General features: G+C 36.4%; 1 protein-coding gene across 1 annotated transcript; it reads left to right on the top strand.

Annotated features, from left to right (window-relative positions):
• Nucleotides 1-7,563: 7,563 nt before the first annotated feature.
• Nucleotides 7,564-24,039, top strand: pepd (peptidase D). The gene is made up of 15 exons (XM_005913006.2): nucleotides 7,564-7,688; nucleotides 9,697-9,880; nucleotides 11,710-11,837; nucleotides 12,503-12,566; nucleotides 15,601-15,648; nucleotides 15,990-16,051; nucleotides 16,409-16,453; nucleotides 17,627-17,702; nucleotides 19,013-19,059; nucleotides 19,908-19,976; nucleotides 20,659-20,736; nucleotides 21,130-21,278; nucleotides 21,655-21,839; nucleotides 22,610-22,801; nucleotides 23,569-24,039. The coding sequence occupies exons 1-15, from the start codon at nucleotides 7,672-7,674 to the stop codon at nucleotides 23,695-23,697; spliced, it is 1,473 nt and encodes a 490-aa protein (XP_005913068.1). The 5' UTR covers nucleotides 7,564-7,671; the 3' UTR covers nucleotides 23,698-24,039.
• Nucleotides 24,040-24,330: the final 291 nt, after the last annotated feature.

Here is a 24,330-nt window from a genome sequence, read left to right as displayed (position 1 = left end):
GGTAAAGTTCAAAGGGCCATCTGAACAAATTAAAGTTTAACATTGTTTAGAAGTGACCGTTTCATGTTTTTGTCGAACCCAAGTTGCCTTGGAGTAGGGGCACCCTAACTATCTGGTTGGGCACAGAAAATCAGAGGGAAGGTAGGCTAGGCTGTGTTAATGTCTGATAGTATAGCACACTCCAGGCAGGCATCATTTCTCAAGATTGAATTCTGGAGCCCCTCTTCTGTGCCCGCAGCAGCCAGACAGGTGACAACATTCCTACAGTAGTATGTAGGGGGGTCACGGACACAGATCCCAGCACCCCTCAGTCATTCAGGGTTACTTGTATACTGCTACACCCCTACATAGCGGGGGCTGGTAGCCCCCTTACACATACATACTTGCCATCAACATTATATCCATAGGGTTGCAAACACTGTGCCTCTGAAAATCTAATTGATGGAGGTTTTGAAGTAAAGATTAAAATACACTTTTTTTTCAAGTATTCAAGTAGTTTTTTCAAGTAGTATTTACATTTAAGAGAATATTAAATGACTAAATGGTTGTTTCTGGGCATTTTGTCTGTGTGTGTAATACAGCTGTCAAACCACAAGGTCATCTTACTAATAGTTAAAAATCATGATAAATAGTCTATTTACCCTATGTTCGTTTGTCTTGAGAAAAATAAGCTTCATTCATTAATTAAAAATGCAAGGTTTACTAAGATCTGTGCTTCTGCATTAAGTTGACAACACACTGACCTTGGCATAGTACTCATGTGGCTTCAATAGATCAATTCCATCTGCCAAAACAAGACTGATTGGTTCACACAAGTGGGGCCTAATGTTTCCCATAATAAAACAGCCTGTATTCGCATGAGAGAAGCAGCCTAAAGATCCATGTACTCTAAAGCGTTTGTTGAGATCCCCACATAATTATTTAAATCTTTTCAAAGGACAAATTGAACCAAGTTTGATTAATCAATAATGATTCATCCCAAGAACTTAAATAGCATATAAAGAAAAAGCTAGAAGATTTGTTATCCGTCTCCTGACCAAGAGACAGTATTACATCTTAATCAAAAAAGTTTTCAAGTACTGAGTCCTACTGGATACCAAATTTAATCAAGCACCAAGTTTTCAAAAGTCTTTGAGATGCTCTCATAGGACTGGTATAGACCACAAGGTGAACCACTGAAAGCAAATAATAACGGAAAGGCATTAATTGGGAAGATCAGAAACCATAAAAGTAAATGTATAACTGAGCTATACTCCTTCATTGTGAGGAAAATGCGTTCTCCCTCATCTTGTTCTCAGATGTCTGATTATGTCAAAACAGCCGTGGTTTCATTTCAGACTGTGGTGGTAATGTTACAGTAATTAGCTTTTCTGTCTCAGGAGCTACTAATCAGCTCAACTCTATCTCCAACAGACCCCCTACTGAGGGAACTACAATTTCCAGTCCTTTGTTAACTCAGCTTTTTGCATGGTTGTGTGGCAGTAATCACTTTTCCAATTCAGGTAGTGATCTACATAGGACATAGCTCAGTGTTAAAATCAACAGAACTTTTGTTTGTTCAGTGAGGAATGGATTTTCTCTCTGAAAAGAAACCCGTTAGTGCTGCATGAACACAATATAATAATTAAACTTAATTATTAGACTTGACCTATAACATGCTATGCCTTGTGCTGTAAATGCACTTTTCTATCTATGCTTGAGTCACTATGCCACTGTTTATTATTATAATAGCCTCAGTTGACAAATTGAATTTAAAAACGCAATTGTTTTAAATTGGTTTTTATACTAATACACAGGATCAGGCATAGAATGCAAATGCAAAGTAGATTACACATTCATTTACATTTTGTAGAAGACTGGAATTTTGAGCAGTCAGAACAATAGAAGTGTTTAATGTGGCCTCCTGTGCAGCAATTAGAGAACACAACGTTTTAAAGCTTCAACAGGAAAAGGGTTTGGGTGGGGGTGTAAGGGAGAAGCAAAGTGGTTTATTTGACAAAGACCTATAAAAAGAGTCGAGAGATAATAAGCATTTTTTTTTTTATCTCAAAGAGCTATCATAATTAATGAAAAGGTTATCTTGAGTTTCTCATTGCTGATTTCTCAGGTCAAACAGTACCTTTTATTTTCCCCGTTTAAAGATTTTTCCCATGTCTAAAAACCTGAAATAAAACTGAGAGTCATTTAGAATTTAGAATCTAATTAGGGTACAGTTCACTTTTATACACATAATCTGTTTTATTATATATTTTTAAAAAATATTTTAATGAAGACTGGAGCTGCTGTGGCCACTACTATTTAAAGTTTACACTTTTGTGTATTTATTTCTTTTTGTGTATTTATTTCTTCTTCAGCACTCCCCTCATTCACATTCATACTTTTGCTTGCTTTCACACCTGAGCTCACCCGTACATGTAAAACTTAATGCTGTTATTCAACAGCTTGTGAAAAAAAAACATGCTTTCTGCCTTGCCGTTTATATTTCCATCTGGCTGATGGTCATGCACTAACTAAATCGGAGAGATTGGGAGTATGATGAAATTTGTGAATTTGCAAATAAATGAAACTTGCTCGAAGCAGTTCAGTTACAATGAAAAGAAGAGACTAAGATTTAAGTGAGGTAAAATATCCCCATCCACGCTTCATTAACTACCGCTCAATTCAGTAATCCTAATTTAGTTATTCAGTGTGCAATGCCCGGTAATCCCTGGTAAATTATTATTTTTGTTGATGACCATATTAGAGATATCGCCTCTTTTTAATACAGGTATTTTGCATTATTTGAAATTTGGCCATATTTAATATGAGCATGTACCACTGTGCTAAGACTGTTAGCACAATCATTAGTTTAATGTAAACAAGCTTTGACAGAAATTAAACATATTTCAAATGTGATTCAAGTCCTTATGGGCCTTGTATTGTATGGTTTCACGTGATGTACATATGTCTGAGACATTCTCATCAGAGGGTAGTACAACAAGAACCTACTCATCAGAGTCCATCTGCCTGCAGAGAGCTTTTTTTGCTTTAATTAAATGCTCTTCTGGTAATCTGAAGAGAGTAAATCATTTAAATGAATAGTGTTTGGCACCACACTCTTAGTATCTGCTTAACTGATGGAAGCATTATTATAAGACTGGCAGTTGTAAGAGAAAATAAAAAAAAATATTCTGCTCAGTTTTTGGAGTATGAAAATGATCCTGTTAATATAAGGTCTGCAGTTTAATAATATTGAATTGAATTGAACTACATTTATAATAGATGCTGGCGCCAAGACATAAAAATTTGTTAAAATGTTAACAGAAAAAATGTTCACGGTCATACTTTGTTAGCCTGGACAAGAGAGAAGCATCATTGGCATTTTGCCTCTGCATCCACTGAAGTGGAATTGCCCTCCAACTCTCTGTGGATTAAATCTTGGATGCAAAAAATAAACTTTTTAGGCTTTATTTAATGAGGCAAGAACAGCAAATTTGTAGACATGATCTGTGAGGGGATATGTTTAATAAGGACAAATACACGCTTTTGCATCTGTGAGCTGCCCTCATCAATCTCAGTCTTGCTCGTTAAGTTTTAAATACCTTGCTCAGGGAAACTAATCGCTGAAGGATGGAGGACAGCCCTTATTTACTGTCTGAGTAGGTATTTCTGACTTTTTGGTTATAAAATATCACTGTCTATATATTTTTCTTTTCTTTTGGTTTAAATAACCATTCATTTACCTTTTATCTACTATTATATCCTTCATATTACAAAAGTCTGTGATCACAGCCACACTGCTTTCTTTTTAATTAATAGTCTAGTATTTTTGAAGATGCCCTGCCACCCATTGCAAATGTCCAAAGCCCGCAAGGAGCAAAGTTTGGAGTTCAAAGTCAAGCAATTCAACTGCATCAGCACAACTTACAGCTGGTGCGACAGATAAAATTTAGGACGCAGGGGAATTGGCGCTTAGTCCCTAGTGACAGTGGTGGCTAGATGCCTGTGTCCTAAAGCCTTCCTTTGTACTAGTGGCAAAAACACTTCCAACATTATGTGTGTGGAACAGGACAGAATTTGACACAAGCCACCGATTATTCCAAGAACCAATGTGACATTTTTTGTAAATAGATTGTAAAGAATTAAAAAAACTGGATTTTACTCTGACCTTTTGAAAGTACCGAGTGTATGCATATGAATATAATGAGTACTGGATAGAACAGGACATTAACATAATTTTCACTATTTTTTTCCCTCTATACACACAATAATCGATTTGAAATGAAGCAACCAGGTTGTGAAGGAAGAGTAATCTTTTACCTTTAGACTAAAAAAAACCCCCAACAATAACAACAAGTAGTACCTCTACTTTCATAGACCAAAAAACTGGGGGTACTACATAAAGGTCTATTGACTGATAAGAAGCTTCATGGCCAGGTGCGGGCTGTTTCCACATAACTTTAAGAACAATTGGGTGATAAAAAAGTCAGGAGCTGAAGTATTAAAAGCTTATACATAGTAGAAAAACCTGTCAATGAAGTAACAAGGCAAGGAGACTCATTATTGGGATACTGTAGCAGGAAGTGGCAGAAGTTAATTATTAAAGGAAAGGAAAGCTCAGCAACACCAAAAGGCATAGAGGAGCATGGAAAAACCTCAGATGAAGGACTAGGGGATTTCTGACTATTGGTTATTTTTAATTATTGTTGATTATTGATTTATTTAGTTTTTTTAGTTTTTTTTTTTCATTAAAATGATAGGCACATCACTGACAAAGTGTAAAATCAAGAGATGTCTTCATGAATGTAGAAAAATATGGTTTATCTCAAGATGTAAACCAGTGGTAGCACTGAAAAGGCCATATTAGACTTTGGTAGAAGTCTGCTCAGTCCTGAAAGAAGATTCTTGAAATATTGTATTTTACCAGAATGATGAGTAAGACGATTGAGACAAAGGCTCCTGGTCATAAGCATAACATCTCATCTGCTTTGGAAGGCAGTGTTATCATTTGAAAAATGCATAACTGAAAGTAGTACTAAATTAATGTTGTTTATTCAGGGATCGATGACAAGATATAGGATTAATTTTAGGTGTATAGATCACAAAAGCATCTTAAATCAAAGAAATATAATATATGTATCAAAGTCAGTCACCTGAATTCAACTCAGCTGCACTTCATGCTTGAGTTACTGAACACACAAAAAAATGCCACAAATAAACAATAAGAATGAAAAGTAATCCGTAAATTAATCCAGTACAAATGGTTGTAATTCCTCAGTAGTTAACACCATATTTTTTGCAAAAACCATACGAATTAAAGCTGAATTAAAGCCTGTGCTTTCAGTCATACCTGTATTGCTTCATTTCAAATCCATTGTGGATTACAAATATTGGGTCGCTGTCAAATACGGACCCGACTTAAGCTAAAATTAGGCTCAATATATTGAGAGCAATGGCCTCATTTAGTTTAGAAACCACAGCGGGAGAAAAAGTAGTGGAAAGGTTATGAGTCTTATTAATAATATCATGAAATCTAAATAAGTGTTCATTTTAAGAGTCCAAATAATTTGAAAACTTTTAGAGGAGTTTAGACATTTCCAAATGACATTTCCAAATACTTAAAGCAATGACTACTCGGCTCCATTCTCTCTATCCCACCTATAAATGACCCCGACTAACTCAACAAAGAATAAAGAGGAATGACTTTTATTGTGTGTGCATTTATAAAGCTATTCAAAACTTTCTTTCTCAAGAAAAAGAGACATGAGTCATAATGTCTTGTTAACCTATCGTCAGACATCTAACTTTCATCTCAGTGAAAGCTGTTCATGCTTCATGTGGTGTGTCAACTCTCTTGACAGTCTGTCATCTAGTTCTGGATGCTGTCTTCCATGACACATTGTTTGGCGTTATTCGCATCATGTATCTGCAGTAACTCGTGATGATTAATTATTTTTCAAACTCCCCCTGCATTGTATTAAAAGAGAGTTGCATCTCCCCCTACTGTTTCTACTGTAAATGCTTCCATGCAAAATGAAATCAAAAAGAAATATATTGTATATTTCCAGGTTTTTATGTGTCCTCATCTCACTTTGTTGTGAGAACACAAGGATTTTGATATGAACAACATCTCATGTATAGTAGCTAAACTTTTTTCTCCTGTAAACTAAAAGTAAAATGTATATAACGGAGGGCGTTTATTTGAAGGCTGAGTACATGTAAAAGTCAACATATACACAGAATACATTGGTAATAAAGCAGATATTTGTTTGAACTGAAGCTACTATGAGTGTTTGGTGAGTTTCTTAACCCTTGGGCTGTTGGTAAATTAAGTTCTAACTTGTAAACAATGAGGTTTTGTACACTAGTTATGATTTAAAAAAATGTAAAAAACTTTTCTTCGCTGAGCAAGGGCAAAACATTTATGAGCATATAATTAAATGATAGTGTCCTGCCACATGTGCACGTTAAGTATAAACACATTTGTTCCCAGTAGGTTACAGATTATGTAGATTCTAATTCTCTTAGTGTGAGCTCATTTATATTCATGACAGTAGATAATTTCACTTCCTCAGCACACTATGCACAGAAAAAAATTGAAGAAACGAAAGCAGAATCTTAGTATTACTGTCAGTGTGTGGTCAGGTGTCTTAATTGCACCATGCCTCTTCCATCTAATGTATGGCAGCACTTATAGCTTAAACAAATAGAGCACACTACAAAAAATATTATTAATAATAATGATAATAATATTAAATAATTGTAACTATATCCAATTATCCAACATGGTTTTATTTTTTTGTTTGTTAACGGTCATGCACAAAAAAAATGTACATTACTGATTAGTAATTTTCATCTGCAGGTAAATTAATGTTGTTTATTCAGGGATTGATGACAAGATATAGGATCAATTTTAGGTGTATAGATCACGAAAGCATCTTAAAACAAAGAAATATAATATATGTATCAAAGTCAGTCACCAGAATTCAACTCAGCTGCACTTCATCCTTGAGTTACTGAACACACAAAAAGATGCCACAAATAAACAACACAATATTTGATGAGGTTAGGCTATGAAACACAAATAAAGAGCTGTATATGATGCCTACATAGCCCCCAAACCTTCCACAGCCTAAATAATACACAGACACACAGTAAATATTATATGGTTTATTTAAAATAAATAAATCAGGAACCCTTATTAGGATATTGTCAAAAATTAAATATGCCAAAAACAGTCTTAAAAGAGGTATTGAACATGATTCCTTTAATATTCTCTGTACTTGTGTGCCGACATTTTTTTAATTATAATTATTTTTTCTGTGACTATAGAGGAGTTGCATATTATTGCATATTTATTCCTCTAACACATAATTTTTCATTTTAAGGACAAGATTTTTTTTTAAATTTCACAATCAGAACGTTATCAAACAAACAGTGGTATTTTGAGAAGTGACCCATTTATAAAGACTCTTCTTAGGACTTTCTTTTATGTCTTTAAGGTAATGTGTTTTTGTACTACGGGGCGTTGTAAACGTTTAAGCCAAGACTGAAATTCTACTTCACTGACTGCTAGTGCTCGTATTTCCTGAATACGTGAATGCAACAACATGCCACGTCAGCTGATGTCGCCACGTAAAACTCACGTGACTGCTCTCCCCACGTGACATTCGTCGGACACTTGGCAATATCATGGCTGCAGCAGCGCAGTAAGTTGTGATTGACTGATGAATATGTATTTATTATACGCCTAATAATTAATTGAGTGGTGTTAGCGTAACCTGCTTTGCTGCATGCATGTTTCACTTACGTATTCGCGATATATGTTGCCAGCTAAAAAACACCCTTTATTAACTGTCAAACTGCGCGATAAGTACCCGTTTTTAGTGAAATATGGGACTTCTTAACTGTTGATACTTGCAGCTACGTTTTCGCTATTGTCTGTAATATTGTGACGCACTTTTGCTTTACTGCATGGATTTGTGTGTGTGTGTGTGTACCTAAGCTGTTGGGTGCGCGTGTGTGTGTTTTAAAATCAGTATCAATATTAGAAAATAATCCAAAAAGTTACTAAATATTTCAGGGTAAAACTACATAGAAAGGGAACATTATTTGAGCTCAAGGAGCCACATGATTAAACGGAAGACACAGAGACAGCCTAAAAGCCACAGGAGAACTGGGACAAGTGTACCTTGAAAAGTTGTACACAAGTCTGCAACTTCAACCGTGCATTGCTTTAGAATGTTAGATATAAAGTAACTATATATAGTAAATTAAACGTTGTCCTCAAGGGCTGTATAAGAAACGCTGTGAATTCCAGCAAAATAGAAAACCAACTTTTGAATTACTTTAGTTTTTTTAATGAATAAAAAAAAAAACTAGCTAGCTACAAGGCTATAGGCTATAAATTGGTTAAAACGATTTTAATTCTTACATTTCAGTCTTCTTGTTCCGAGTTTGTACACCTTGTAGTATTATGCTGATCTCAGCAAAGGTCAATTTTCTTGCAATTGTGAAACAACCCAGACTGACTTATTAACCATTATAAAACAATAAAATAATCTGCTGTGGTAATCATGAAAAAGTCTGCAGTCAGCACATATAAAGTTATCTCTGCTAGAGTGTCCCAGGCAATTTTCAGAGTGTGGAACAAACAGATGAGACACCTCACAGTATTATGTAATCTAGCACATCAATAGAAATTTTGCCCGCAAATTTAGGGTTTTCTAATCTTAAATTATTGATACAGTTGTACTATACAAGGTATTATTCCTATTTCTGAGCTTTTGTTGGGTGGAATAGTTGGCTTCCAGTTTCATAGATTTTATCTGCCTTGCTCAATAATAGAAGTGGCTCTATTTTGTTGCAGATACACACTTTAGCCAGTAAACTCAGTCAACCGGGAATGATACTGAAAGCCATCAGCCATTAAATTCTAGGAAGTTATAGATTAACCTTTGGTACAGATATGTTGGGTTTTTAATCTTATCAGCCAAGCTACAGCCAGAGACCAAGATTTATACCCAAGACCTACCACTTACAAGGCTGTCTATCTGTCTGTAGCTTATGTCTTAACTCTTCCCGAAGGGAGCTCGGGCAAACGTTCACCTCTCTCTTTAAAAGTTTGATAGTACTGAGGATTACTCCCAGATAGAACTAAAAAGACGGCAGGTCATCTACTCCTGCTATTTATTCTGGAATAAATCTTTTTTTTATAGTGACTGTGATGTATTATTAGATAAAATCTTCATCACTCAACCACAATATTAAAGTTCCAACACCACAATCTGTAGGGCGCAAAGTCCATGTTTTGATGGTTCAGACCACTTTTGCTGACACAAGGAGGCCGGCACGGTATTAGGCAGGGTTTTGATGTTCTGTCTGAGCGCTGCTGGTTTGCCCTAACATTAATTGAGAATTGATCATTTATACTGCAATTATAGACAGATTTGGGACATATGACTCCACTGTGTACTACCACAGTGGTACAACATTAACTGTGTGAATCATGACAATAAATTTTTGCTATATACATATAAGGATATGAGAGAATAACTGAATGATGCAAACAGTGTGGTAAGTTTAGTAATTGTGTTTGCAGTCTTGTGCTCGCTGATACAGGGCAGTTCTAATTTTGACTCCAACTATGCATCATTTTCTCCAGCCACTACTCCACCCTGAGCCACGTTGAGATATTTTGTCTTCCTGTCCTTTCAGACCTGTCTACTGGCTGGGCAATGACACCCTGAGGGTGTCTGCTGCCCTTTTTGCCGAGAACCGACGGCGACTGTGCCAGGGGCTGAAAGCCAAAGATGGTGTGGTGCCAAAGTCAGTAGTGGTGCTGCAGGGAGGAGAACAGACGCAGAGGTACTGCACGGACACAGACGTCCTCTTCAGACAGGTTGGTACATCTATTGGTAGTGTATTTATTCATTCGTTAAAGGAGCCCAGCCTATCAGTGAGTTTGCTCTTTATTGTAGAGCTGCAGAGATTCCTTGGTTAACTTGATTGCAAAAAGTCCTTGAAGGAAATTCTTTGCTTCAATGCTTTGTTTAATCAGTGTAAGCATGAACGTTTCTCTCACACAAAAACAGAACTGCAACAGAAACATATTTAGGAGTTTGCGTGTGAAGAAAAAGTATTACACCATTAAGCCCAAACGACCCCCAGTTTTCTCCACAAAAAGTAGGGGAGATGATGCTGTCGTAGTTTAATGTAGAGTCTACTCAGGTGTTAAGAGTTAAAGTGTGTTTTTAAGGTCTAAAACAGCAGGATTGGCATAAAAACGTTCTTCATCAGATCTTCATCAAACCACAAGCACAAATCTGATGACTTTTTAGCTCCTTCCATCCACCAGCAGGTTTCGGCTTCTCTCTACTCCCAATGAGGTTTAGAATTAATTTCAAGAGCCTTCTGTTTGACTGCAACGCCCATCATGGTATTTGCTCAGTATGGCTCTTATGCCTTGTTTAGCCACAACTGCACATGTTTAGCACCTATTAACATGTATTTTACTTATTACTTATCTATTCCATTATTTATTGTGATTTATTTTTCTTTTCACAGCACGTTGGCCAATGTGAGTTGTTTTTAAATCTGCTTGTTTTTTTAAAAATTTGAGTTGAATTTTACACAGCAACAAATATACAACCAAGCTTTACAATAATTTTACATTAAAAGCATAAATATGCATCTTAGTCTGACACTATTTTTTAGTCAGGCAGCTTGCTTAAGGCTGACTACAGCCATCCCACTTTCTATTGAAGTGACGCCTTAGAAAGTAAGGGGTGAGTCTAAAAGGGGGACATGGGGTGTACTACGCCATATTTATTTCAATAAATTATATTAATTAAAATGTAATAAAACTCTGAGCCACTGACCTGGTGCTGTTAGGCTGGTCACTGAATTATTATTATTATTATTAACATAAGTTAATAACCAGGGCTGCACATAAGTGGTCTTCAGGTGCGCATAGGCTGTCAACATAAAAGACGGGCACCAGATAAGAAGTTGCAATGCGCGTTTGCATACATAAGATTATCTGGAGGAGGTTAGACATTTGTTTAGGACTCTTAAATATGTTGAAGAAGCAAGCTCCTTTAAGCAATTACTTTGGTGTTCCTCCACCTCCAAAGAAATGTCAGAAGGAGTCCGAACCGCAAAAGAAGCGCGTATTCTCGGAAAAGTGGTTGCAGGAGGTGAGCTGACTTCAAACAAATGGCAAACGACATATTCTGCACCACATCTCTGTGCATCATCATTATTCTTTTGCTTTTGAATCTTTATTATTGCTTATTAATAAAATCAGAAGTATTCTTATCAGATTACTCAATTAATCTAAACTTAATTTCTAAAATAATCAATAGCTGTAGTTCATTTTGTCTGAACAATCAGTGTATTCAATTTGAGTGCACAAACACCTGACCTGGACAAAGTCAGGTTTCAACATTTCTTGTTTGCATATTCTCCACACTCTGCCACAAATATCTTGGACAACCTGTACACTGCATAGAAAAACTTAGCTGCATTTTTTTTCTTGAATATAATTCTTCTACAACAAAAACTCAAGACTGTTATTTGTTTGAACAGAAATCAGTCAGAATATTGAAGGTTTACTTTTGATGTCACTTGACCTAACTGACTGGACAAAGGGAAGCTCTTATATTTCCCATGAAATAATCTGAACAAAGCTAGTTCATTAATCCTGTTACTGATTCTTGGATTGTACAGGAGTCTTTCTTCCACTGGGCTTTTGGAGTGACTGAGGCTGACTGCTACGGAGCCATTGATGTGGACTCTGGGAAATCCATTCTTTTTGTTCCTAAACTGCCCGAGAGCTATGCTACTTGGATGGGAGAGTGAGTCACACTAATCCTCAAAGAGCAGTGTACAAGGCCAACATCGGCATCCGCTAATCCATAGCAGTGAGCTATACCTTCAAGGAAGGGCTCACAGTTATGTTATCAGCTTTTAAACCTTGTGTATTTAATTGTGTATTATATTTATTGTCAAATGCAATATAATATATAATCATTTTATAAATACATAGACCTCAGTCTTAGTGATTTGGACTATAGCAGTGCTGCCCTATAATATCAAGATCACTCACTCACTACAGAATAAATTGTTCAGTTAAACTAGATTTATTTATTTATCCATAGTATTGTTTGGTTGTGTATAAGACGATCATTGAAAACTCTGGACACCATAACCGATACTGACCATCTCACATGGTCATGCTCACTTCCCTAATCTAGAAACCTAAAAGCATCTTTTGTCATATGACTCTTTAAGAAAAAAAATTCACTCAAAAGTAACGTGATCAGCAATTAATGTTCTAGGTTCTGCTCAGTTTCTTTCCTCTCTGAACTCTGTCCTCAATACTGCACTTCTGCTAGTGTGTTGTAACATAGCCCATCAGTAATGTTTTAAGAGACAAGCCTTTGAAAATTCGTCTGATTTTATGTGTATGGTTTGTCTAGTGCACTTGTTCATCAGTTTTATGTTTTCCGTTTATTGACAGGATCTTTCCCAAAGAGCACTTCAAGGAGAAGTATGCTGTTGATGAGGTGCACCACACCTGTGACGTAAGTCTGTCAGTGTTGGTCTTTACAGCCCAGCCTCTCTGGTGTGATCTGTTTTTCTGTATGGTAGCTGATCTTTAATGTTAATTGATAAAGCCATGACCAGGATCAAAGGACATTAGTGCCGTTTTCCTCACATACGTTGCAGCTCTGAGCTTTTATAGTCATTACCCAGCAAAGGTGCAGTTGGCTCACTCATGAAACTAGAAACGGTTACAAGTGAGAAAAGTCAAAGAATCTTGAATTCAAATTTATTGAAGAATTCTGTGAGACCAAAGGCAGCGATACACGTGTAACTTCCCAGGGGAAGAAAAAACTGAAACCTTATGCTGGGGCAATAGCACTAAACCCTTTAAGAAGATTTGATCAGATTTTACTGGTGATTTTATACATACCCTGACAACTATTAGAATTAAAGTTAATTTACATAATGCTTCAAAATTACTGGCCACATAAGTGCCTAGAGCCATTTCAAGATGAATAGCGAGCCTTGCTTTTAGAAGGACTTTGATTAAACAGTCTAACCTTTCAGCTCCCTGGTACAAAGTCAGTGTGACATATAATTATACTGATGTGTGAAAAAGCGCAGGTAATAGACAGGTGTATTCACAAGTAGCAGGTGGCCTTTATGCATCCTGCCTCCTGCATGCTACCCAGGCACCATCTGAGCCTAAATTAAACAGTATTTTCAGTAGTGAGAATACTGCTGATGTAAGCCATCTCTTGCTCTGTGCTACAAGTAAGAAAGGGTAACTTGTGAAATTGTGCTATGTGTTTTAAAACAGATATTATTATTTTTTTAAAGAAGAATCGTCACTATGCTAGTTGCACATCTTGGCTAAACCCCTATTGACAACCTTCTACAAGATATGTGCCAAATACATTTTTTAGTGCAGGTCTTATTTGATTTATAGTTAGTTATTGAAATTATAATAGAATATTTATGGAAAGGTTTGAAATGATTTCTGAGACATGTTTGTATTTGCATATAATAGGACGATAGAACTAAAGTTATTTGTGTGAGACGGTGTAAAATCTCAGAGGATAGTCCTTAACCTTGTTGAGAAAATGTGGACAGTGCTTTTGGCTCCCCCAAAGCACATGGAGCATTACACTGATAATCCATTTGGTACAACAGTTCATTAGAATGCATAACTGAGAAAGAGCCAAACCACCCATACTCTTAGGGGGGCTTCATTTTGAATTTTATTATTTAAATTTGTAACCTGCACTTCTGTTTGCTTCATTTAACAGCCCAGTGTGAGGAATGCACTTAAGTTAAGGCTCTTTGTAATTGCATGTTTTGAGAGAGTAGAAAAATGGTTATGTTTATCAGTGTTGACAGCAGATTCCCAGGGGAGCTGTACTGGTGGACTGACAGCACCAGAGCTATTCTGGAGGTGTTCATGTTAACAAATCATAAAATATATTCAGACTACAATATAAGAGTGTTCACTAGCCAGAAAATGCTAAGAGGTTGGCATTTAAACGATCACATAATTATACAGTAATTTCCATGTTTACATTTTGTCCAAGTGATGATTCATACTTCAGATGATATTTCAGGTATTTTAACATCTCTGCACCTGCTTGAGGTGTTAGATATCCTAATTAGTCACAGGTTAAGATGCAAGTCATCTGCCAAGTTTTCCATGAATCAACACCAGCTTAACACAGTAGGTAAAATTAGAAAAAAATAATAAACTGCACGACTACCTACAGATACCCAAGGCTGACATCTAGAAAGACAAAAAAGCAGTTGGTGGTGTTCAGCATTCAGATGGCAATGCTGCCTACAGAAGAACCAAAAAGAGAACAATATTTCTTTCTTATCCAAATCAGGTCATGAATATTTTAGGCAGCACTCAGACATGGGAGGTATTGATGCACACACACACGCTTTTCATTGCACTACCCTACTTTAAATGCACACAAATCACCTTTAAATTGTTGAATTTGTGTTTTAATAGTATCTGGCATTTTTATGATTCTGTTGTGTTCTGTTTCAATATTTTTTAACTTTTAAATAATAGATGCATTTCTAACCATGAGCAGATCCTCTATGCATCATCACTATATACAGGGTAAATGTTTTCATGTTTTAAATTTACAGTTGAGAATGAGAATGATTTCCTCACATTGCCATTAAAACTGTTCAGACACTATTCATGTGAGTGTCCTTTCAAACTATGTCTTATTCCAGTTTCTAAAATTTGAGCTGCTAGAATCTAGATTGTAGGTTTTGAAGATAAAGCGTGTTTTAAGACAATGGAGTGAATAATTTAGGAATTTTAGTTTTATTAAGGATATTATTATTATTTGGCAGAAACGTTTCTGACAGGTAGATATGTTGTATTGCCTGCCCAGTAAGTGGTGCAGAGGATGGTCAGGATTATCTGTGATGGATAGCAGATTGTGTGACCAGTTTTCCAGCCAGTCATAGAGCCAGACTTCCTAATTAGTTTATTGAGTTTATTGGTGTCTCCGGCTCTGATGCTGCTCCTCTAGCACTGTAGAGCATTTTGGTGCACACATCATTTGAGCTGCCTTAGGAACTCTGATCCATAGAGTTCACTTGGGGAGAAGAAGGGGAGCGAGGGTGAGTGGAGACCAGAGTTTGTGTGGAGGAGACAGCAAAGGGCTGTGAACCAAACCTGTTGAAGACATCGTTTAGCTCATTTGCTCTCTCCAGGCTGCCCACTGGTTGTCTGTCACTTTAAACCCAGTGATTGTCTTTATTTTACTCCCGTAGGAGTCTTTGTGTTTCCTCAGCTTCACCCTTAGGTCGTGCTACATGCTTCTCAGTTCTTCCCTGTCCCCAGACCTGAAGGCTTTTTTTTCTTTTTATTAAGCAGCTCTTTCAGGTCAGTGATCCAAGGCTTTATTGTTCTTACGTCCTGCTGGAGAAGCCACAGAGGCAGGATGGTTCCTGCCAAAGTCACCTTTATTCTGCCACCTGAAAGCAAAGGAAAACTTGTGCTTGTTATTTCTGCCGTGCTATGATATGTCTAATTAGTTTTTGTCTGCATTCCTGTAGATAGCCAATGTCCTGTCCAACCTAAAACCAGCAGTTCTCCTCACACTGGTATGTCTCACTCATTCTTGCCCAATTACAGCTAATGCTAAGCTTCTGTTAAGTAGTATTGAATATTGCTGGTATGGGAGTATTTTGCTGAATCATCCTCACCCTAATCACCCCTCTGTACCCTGCTTTATGTTGGCTCCCACCTCAGTTGTATGAAAAATAAAAGAATTGTTTAATTAAGCTCTTATATAGTAGCACCAAATCTGTTTTTGAAAAAGGTTACCTTTTAAAAATGGATGAACTCCTAGATACCAGAAAATATTTACTAAGCTGTATAAACATTTATATTCACACGGTGGTGATGTGATCACTTGTTTGCCTGTTTTATATTTTTTCTGCAGCGAGGACAGAATACAGATAGTGGGAGCACTTGCCGTGAGGCCTCCTTTGATGGAATTAGTCGGTATGTTTAATTGGCTTCAATTTGCATTAACATAATTATACTTTGTTTGTGGATGGGGGTTTTTCTGTTTTTCACTAAGAATGCAGAAAACTCTTACATATACTTATTGTTGCTGATTAACCTAATTTCAAATATAATTCAATTAAACCAATTTTCTTGTTATTCATTGATTAATAATAGCATTGTCCTTGGCACTGGTCTTTGTTCTTTTAACTGCATATATTTGCTATTTTTATCATCCTACTCTAACCCCAGATACTTTTAAAAAAGGCTCAAGTACTTGTTTCAAAAGAAATGTAACCATTTGCTTCATATTCATTTAATTTCTTTTCTTTTTGCTTTTCTTTCTTGGATTAGCTTCCAAGTGAACAACACTCTTTTACACCCTGTCATTGTGGACTGGTAAGTAATTAAAATTTGTCACTGAAAAAGTCCACTTGAGAAAAAGCACTTTTTGCCTAAGAGTTTGTTCAGTCAGATTCTCGCAAATCTTTGCAATTACAGCTGCCCAGTGAGGTAATTGTGTGTCTGCTATCAGAAACGGGGGCTCTTCTTGTGGTTGTTTCTTTTTCTTTCTTTTTTTCCCCTCTCAATTGAGAAGTGAGATTGTGTGGATGTAATGGACTTCGTGCTTGCCTGGTTGTCCTTGGCATTAGAGCTTGCACCCTCCAGATGAATTGACATTTTCTAAAATGAGGAGGAATGCTTTTCAGGCACACCTCATGGGAAGCAGGGCTTGATTGAACCCTCTGCACACTCGTCTCACTACAGCTCTTTTTTTCCCCTTTTAATTACTGTTACTGTTTGTTACAAGTGCATTGGATTATTTATGTGGATTATTTGTATAGAAATCTTTATTTCATTTCATTACTAAGACATCTTAGGTACACACAAAACATGAGAACAGCATGGTATAAATTAGCAAGCAAAGTTTTAATTCAAGTGAAAGACTCACATTGTAGACATAAATATTATAGGTAGCTCTGCAACAGTAGCTTATAAAGCATCAACTGTAATAACAAAAAATGACAGATCTCATTTATATACAACTTACCTTAAAATGACCTAAAAGCTTCTCGACACGTGATTCTTACACTTGTTGCTATGTTAGCAATGTATATTAGAAATGACTATTTCAGCCACTAGAGTACAGATGTTGCACTAAATATGGGTACTTTTTCAAACTTTCTGTCCTTGCTCATCTTAATAATGACATTAATGAATGGAATCAGTCCAGTTTTGAGTTTGCATACTACAAGAATCGTCCACGAAATAGCTGCCATGAAAATCCCCCTGGGCAAATTGACAGCAGTGCTACTACCTCTCTTACTGGTGGTACCAAACTAGTTAAAATTGATTGTCTCTACAAGTTTTGAGATTGCAGCTAATTTCTATTTACCTCAAATAAAAATAAGGACGTTTGCTTATTTGGAAAATGAAGTGCAGGTTAAAGAAAAATACACCAGTTTTCTTTTAGTCTGAGGCCTATATTCTGTGTACTATATGGCTGTAGATCCACTGTAATGTGATTTTCTTAGTCTGAGAGACAGCTGATTACTCCTTCTCTGTTTGCAGCCGTGTTGTTAAGACTGATATGGAGCTGGAGGTCTTGCGCTACACCAACAGAGTTTCCAGTGAAGCCCACAAAATGGTAAGTTAGCTCTCAGTTAAACAGGCGATTTTTAAAAACTGAAAGTAGTATATTTATGGAACGAAAGGAAAAGGAAGGAAAAAAAATCAGAGCATGGAATTAAACACGCAAAGTATCAAAAAGCTTATTACATTTTAAAACTCCCCCAAAGGTGTAAAGATCTCAGGATCCTCTAAGACATTAAACTGTTTAAACACTATCGATTTTAACTTCCTCCAGTAGCTTGGAGGCGAGCAGTTAACTGTGGTAGCATTTGACCAATAAGCTGTAACATTAAAGCAATACTTTACATCTACACAGGATTTGACTCTATCAACATAAATAACCTCTTCAGGGGCTGAGCAGCAGTTAACCTCACAATTTTATCTGTCCTTTAAAGTCACTCACAATAAGTGTTGCGTGTGTGCTGTTTAAAAAAGAGAAGCTCCCTAATAAGCATCTCTCATACTTATAAAAACCTTATGCCTTTATGTAGTACTTCACTGCAGCTCTACAAAATACACTGTTTTGCACATAAACTGTGTAAAGAACATTTATTAAATGTGTTATAAAGAAGAAGAGCAGCATCAGAAATGAGCACATTTGGTTATACATTGAGCTAAAAGTAAACTACTTAATTATGATGCACTTCCAGTTGATTCTTTATCCATATAATCTTTAAATATAACAACTTTAAACACACTAACATGCTCTAGCAGCTCCAAATGCTTAACTAGAATAAGCAATATGAGCACCTAATTACTTAGCATATCCCTTCGTAGTGCACATTACAAAGTGATTTTCAGCCTCCATTACTCATGCTGTGTTTACACACTGGTTGTTTACACCAGCAGAAATGTTTAACCACTTTATCAAAAATAGTTAAACTGATGCGCAGTTAAAATGTTTATTTCACCACAAAGCTTGGCTAGAATCCAGTAATGTCCCTGCAGTTAGCTACTGCAATGAAAAGATCCATCTGTTTCTTTAGTTCCCTGCCATGTGTATCACACACAGTCAGCTTTTTCTGTGTTTAAATTCACGGGGGTATTGTGGGAAGATAAAACCATGGCACGAGATCATGGACATTTGTTTCATAGTTTGATAGAACTGGAACCAACACACCTCCAGCAGAGATTCAAAATATTTCTGCCACAGTGCAGTCAGGTACAAAAAAATACATTAATAAGTTTAAAAAAAGCTTAACTTGCACTCTGTGGACATTGAAGATCATTTTAAAGGAGGATGGAATTTGAATTTAATTTAAAAAGGATTTAGAAAATAGATTTCAAGCTTGCTAATCTCATATATTGTTTTTCTTTTTTGCATAGATCATGAAGCATGTGAAACCCGGAAAGAAAGAATATGAAATGGAGAGGTCGAGTTTTTTTTTATTATTATTATGAAGACGTAAAAACTTGTGTTTGGTGACAAGACATGGAAGCACACTGCATTCCTTAGACTTTACTTACGCTTGCTTACTTACATGACAATGAATTTTTGAGCAAGTGGACTTAGTCCACACTAATTTGGGTAGATGTTATGCTGATGCATTTACTATGTTTGACGATATGTAATTGGTTTGTTATATATTATAATTGGATTAGTTAAACCTTTGATGTGTAAAATTAGCAGCAGGTGATAATGAATAAATAAATCAGTTTAGATTACACTCTGGTGACACAGATGGAACAAACAGAAATGTCACACCTCTTTGCTTGCTTAGAATTATTAGCTCCAGTGTAGTAGGAAATCTGAAGGCCTTGTTAATAATGATGTGTAATGTAATGACTGGTTACTCGGTAACTGGAAAGTGTGCATATTGCTTCACTGCATGCTTCTGGTATACAAACATAGTATAGGATTACAATTCAGATTCAGTGCTTGGTTGTAGTTTTGAGGTACTCAAAATATGGGTGCTTAACACAAGAAATATGTAATAGTATAAATATTTCAGTTTACTTTCTTCATGTCTGAGTATTCACTACCCTTGGTGTCTTAGTAGCTTTCCATCATGCTCATTTGTGCTGGCCATTTAAGAGGAAACATTTAACATCCTACACAGGTCTACAATGCTGTCGAGAGTCATAAAGCTGTTTGATGTGTTTGGCCATGTGATGATTAAAGAATGAGTGCTGAATGAATTCTTAAAAAGCATAGAGTCAGGAAAAGGGCAGAGGAAGCCTGTCAGGTAATTAGATTTTTTTTTCCCTTCTATCTTTGCAGTCTTTTCCAGCACTACTGCTATACTAAAGGAGGAATGCGCCACACCTCTTACACCTGTATTTGTGGAACGTGAGCATTGACAATTCATTACCTGTTTTATTTCTGGTATTAGAAATCAAATTGAGTCTGTTCTTCCTGGTGCCAAAAATGAATGAAAGAAAACCATTGCTGTAGTGCTTTTTTCCTTTATAGTTTAATACCGGCAATCGTAGCATACTGATCATACAATCGAGCAGTTGACCCTGACACCATAGCCCTAGGCATTAGAGCACCAAATACTCTGTTCCTCTATTAAGTTGAGCGCTCCTAGGGGGAAAGAAAATACTTCAATTTTCGACAAAATTGCGATACATTGGAGGAAACTATGCTCCTGCAGTACCTTCAAGGGTATATGACACAGTTGAGCAGGCTCCATGCATCTCTTCTGTATCCCTGGTGATTTGTTGGCCAGAATAAACTATGCTCATTAAAAAAAACTGTATTAACATCCCCCCTTTAGCTGTGAGCGAGCAGCATCATTATGGATGAAAGATTTTGAAATGCTGTTAATCATGTTCTGGCCTTTTGGGTTAAAGGCCATGCATCATGAACATTGTAAAGATTAGTGGCCTGTAGATGAAAGCGTTTTTCCTGTTAAAACTAGGGGTTTAAAACAAGAGACTGGAATCCATTTGATGCTTTAAAGTATTCTCTGCTTTGAAGAATAATGTTATTTATGTTTTGTGACTGGTGCATTGTTTATTCCCACCAGTGGCAATAATTCCTCTGTTCTCCATTATGGTCATGCTGGCGCTCCTAATGACAAGACAATCGCAGATGGAGATATGTGGTGAGTACCGATGGGTTGTGGGGTTTTTTTGGGGGTTTTTTTAATGAGTGGGGGAGACTACAACCACCTCATTCTTCTGGATCTTAATTCAGAATGTAAGTAAGTAAGTAAAATTTTATTTATATAGCACATTTCTAGATAAAAGATCACAAAGTGCTTTACAAGGTATAAATGTGTACAGATTCTCCTAAATGAGCCATTTCCCAGCATGCAGTTTTTGTCAAATACCATCGCAAATGCCATCAAGGTTACTGTTCTTGTGACCTTTAGTGACTTTGCCATCTCTGTGCATCTCTTTTTATCGAAAAGCATGTGGGACACAAACATAAAACATGTTGGAAATAAATTCTTTAATAATTCTCTAATCATTTTTATTTGTTTTGTCTCCTGCAGTCTCTTTGATATGGGTGGAGAGTACTATTGCTACTCCTCGGACATCACCTGCTCCTTCCCAGCTAATGGCAAGTTCACTCCAGACCAAAGGGCCATCTACGAAGCCGTCCTGAAAGCCTCACGTGCGGTGATGGCTGCCCTCAGACCAGGTTATATTATTTTACCGAACTAAAATTAAAGTGAGCAAATGTCAAGAAAACTGAATCTGCTGTTCCTATTGAAACATAGCAGCATAGGGGTTAAAAACTAATTAATATGTTACAGATATAGAAATCTGTTTGTCTTAAGCACAAATCATAACTGATCACCATGAGGATACTTGTCTGTAAAGTCTTTAAACTGGTTACACGTGTAGTGTTTTAGGTAGTTACAAAAGTATTCTTTAGTATTCATTACAATTGGAGCTTTGAAAATAATATTCTTGTGAATTACAGTCCCTAAAAAATTAATAATCTTTTAAAATAACAAGCATAGTTAAATTTTTAACTGCTTTGTTGTTCATTGACAAAAATGCTTGTTTTGAAGGTGTGAAGTGGACCGACATGCACCGTGTGGCTGACAGGGTTCACCTGGAAGAACTTGTAAAGATTGGCATCCTAATTGGCAGCGTGGAGGACATGATGAAGGTCCACCTGGGCTCTGTATTCATGCCCCATGGCCTTGGACATTTGCTGGGTATTGATGTGCACGATGTAGGAGGTTACCCTGAGGTGAGAACAGAACTCTTGTGTTCTGCAATTTCACACAACACAACAACTAGTCAGCAGTTATTTCTGTGACAGTAATAGTCTGAAGACAGTAGAGGACGAAAATATTTCTGTTACTGGAATATTGATGTGTCCTCAGTAATAAAGAGACCATTGGTGCAGAAGTGAGAGAGGAACTAAATTAGGCCAGGCTGCAAGGAACAAGTTCAGGATGAGGACAGGAGCGAGGGGAAGATGAAATGTCATCTGAACTTTGAGTACAGATAGTTTCACGCTGTGGTGGAGGAATTTGTAGTGATATTCAGTTTTGACATGTAAATAGAGAAGTTGGTTAACCCTCAGCATTTCCAGTAGAACTACTGAATGTTCCCCTGCTGACAGCAACAGTATGAGAATTAAACTTTGAGGGGGTGGGAATCACTGAATGCAGTGCTCAGTGTGTGGATACATGACAATGCTGTTAACTGACTTTGGTAAGTGTGACAGGAAAATATAAAAATGATGAATTAATAAACTTCCATGTTATATGGCTCTTATCTGTCTCTTCTTCTTGTTTGAGTAAAAAGCATTTTGATGATTTTTACATAAAGTCTTGCATGAAAAACCCTGAAATATTTTGACTTTGATGAGCAAACTGACAAAAAATATAATAGCATTTATTTATGGTATCAGATACAGTAGTTGGATAAACCTCAATTTAGTCAGTTTTGCACATATTTTAAAAGTACATTTATTTAAATAATTAAATAATACTACTGTCAACTGCTGTATAGGGTATCGAGCGAATTGACGAGCCTGGATTGAAGAGTCTTAGGATGGGCCGCCTGGTGCAGGAACGGATGGTTCTTACCGTGGAGCCTGGCATATACTTCATCAACCACCTGCTGAACCAGGCCCTGGCTAACCCTGCCCAGAGCTGCTTCATCAACAACCAAGTGCTGGCTCGCTTCCGTGGCTTCGGAGGGGTTAGTATGCTTGCACAGTTCTTTTTGTTGTTTATGTTAGACCAGGGTGGTAACAGAACAAAGGGCCAACTGATACTGAAATTAATTCAGCTTCTGCTTAGTTTACAGTCTGACAGGATTGGTATTCTTTCATGATTTGCTAAAGGCCAAATGTACAACTTTGAAGAAAAAAGCTATAAAGATTGAATAATGTCACTTTAAGCATGAAAATGTCAGCCAGTTTAAAATTTAAGGTGCTGCTATCTCTAAAATTGTGTCTGTAGAGTGTGCTTTTTCTTGTCCCACCATCTTTGACTTTTTATATGTAAATTAAACACTGCAAGATCTATTGAATGTTATGGTATTTTAGGTATTGTGTCATATTTTTGATCAGTTCAAAGTCACAATAGAACCTAGATTGTCATACAAGTATTTATAAAGTCTATTAACTGAAAAGTAATATCACAAATATGTTTAGGCTAATTAATGTTAGAGTAACAGATTTTCTGTCACGGCCATTTAATGACAAATCCTGAGAAATCAGCAAAATAAATGTGAGGATGTATTCCTCCAAAGAAAGTAGTATAGTAGCTCAGATCAACCTAAAATACATTTCAAATTGATAGTTTGAGTCTTAAACTAGGGTATTCCTACAAAATAATCAGCAAATGAAAATGTATATTTAAAAATCTTTCAGTAACTGGTCCAGCTCATTTCAAATCTTTGAATGCCTCCTGCTTTTGACTATTTTCATGTGTCACTAACCACTTTGTTCCTTCTTTCTGTAGGTTCGCATTGAAGATGACATCGCGGTCACAGCAGACGGCATAGAGCTGATGACTTGTGTACCTCGTACAGTTGAGGAGATTGAAGCTTTTATGGCTGACTCCACAAAACCTTTCAGTCCAGTTGTTTGAAGAAACTAAATTAACTTTCATTGAAGTTTTCTATATGATTACTGAGGAATATCAACATTAATCAGTAAAGCTCAACTTATTTCTTGACTCTCATATCTTAATCATGAAACAGATACGCAATCGAGATCAGCAGCATCACATAAAGCTTTTGTAAAGTTTAAAGTTCTGATGTACATTAGCCACTGTCAGTTTTACTTGACAAACTTTACAATAATACAATATTACATTAAAATCTTTGTGCCTCCAAGGAAAATACATTTCTGATTTTAAAAAAATATTCTTATATGTTCCTCTTTCTAAACATTGCATTGAAATTGCCGTAAATAAATCTTTTAATTTCCAGCTGTGTAAAAGACTTGTTCATTTATTGGTCAGTTAAAAAAACATTTGTAAATATACAAATTGTTACACTTGACAAAGAAATAGTGCAAAAAAGACAGTAATTAGTGTAAGTATGAATGGTGAGTACTTCAGTTACTCACCATTCATAAAGTATTACTGCAAGTAGGACTGCACTGATTTATTTGCAAATAAGACGGCATTTCGAAATAGCACAGCAATAAACATTGTTTGTTTCATTAGTGCTGTATTGATGTAGCTGTGATGCAGTTCCTTATAAAAATACATTTGTGC

The sequence above is a fragment of the Haplochromis burtoni genome, unplaced genomic scaffold (assembly GCF_018398535.1).
Source record: "Haplochromis burtoni strain Fernald_Lab_line unplaced genomic scaffold, NCSU_Asbu1 Contig_2, whole genome shotgun sequence".
Classification (NCBI taxonomy): domain Eukaryota; kingdom Metazoa; phylum Chordata; class Actinopteri; order Cichliformes; family Cichlidae; genus Haplochromis; species Haplochromis burtoni.
The sequence above is the reverse complement of the archived record's forward strand: the minus strand, read 5'-3'. Positions and strand labels throughout refer to the sequence as shown.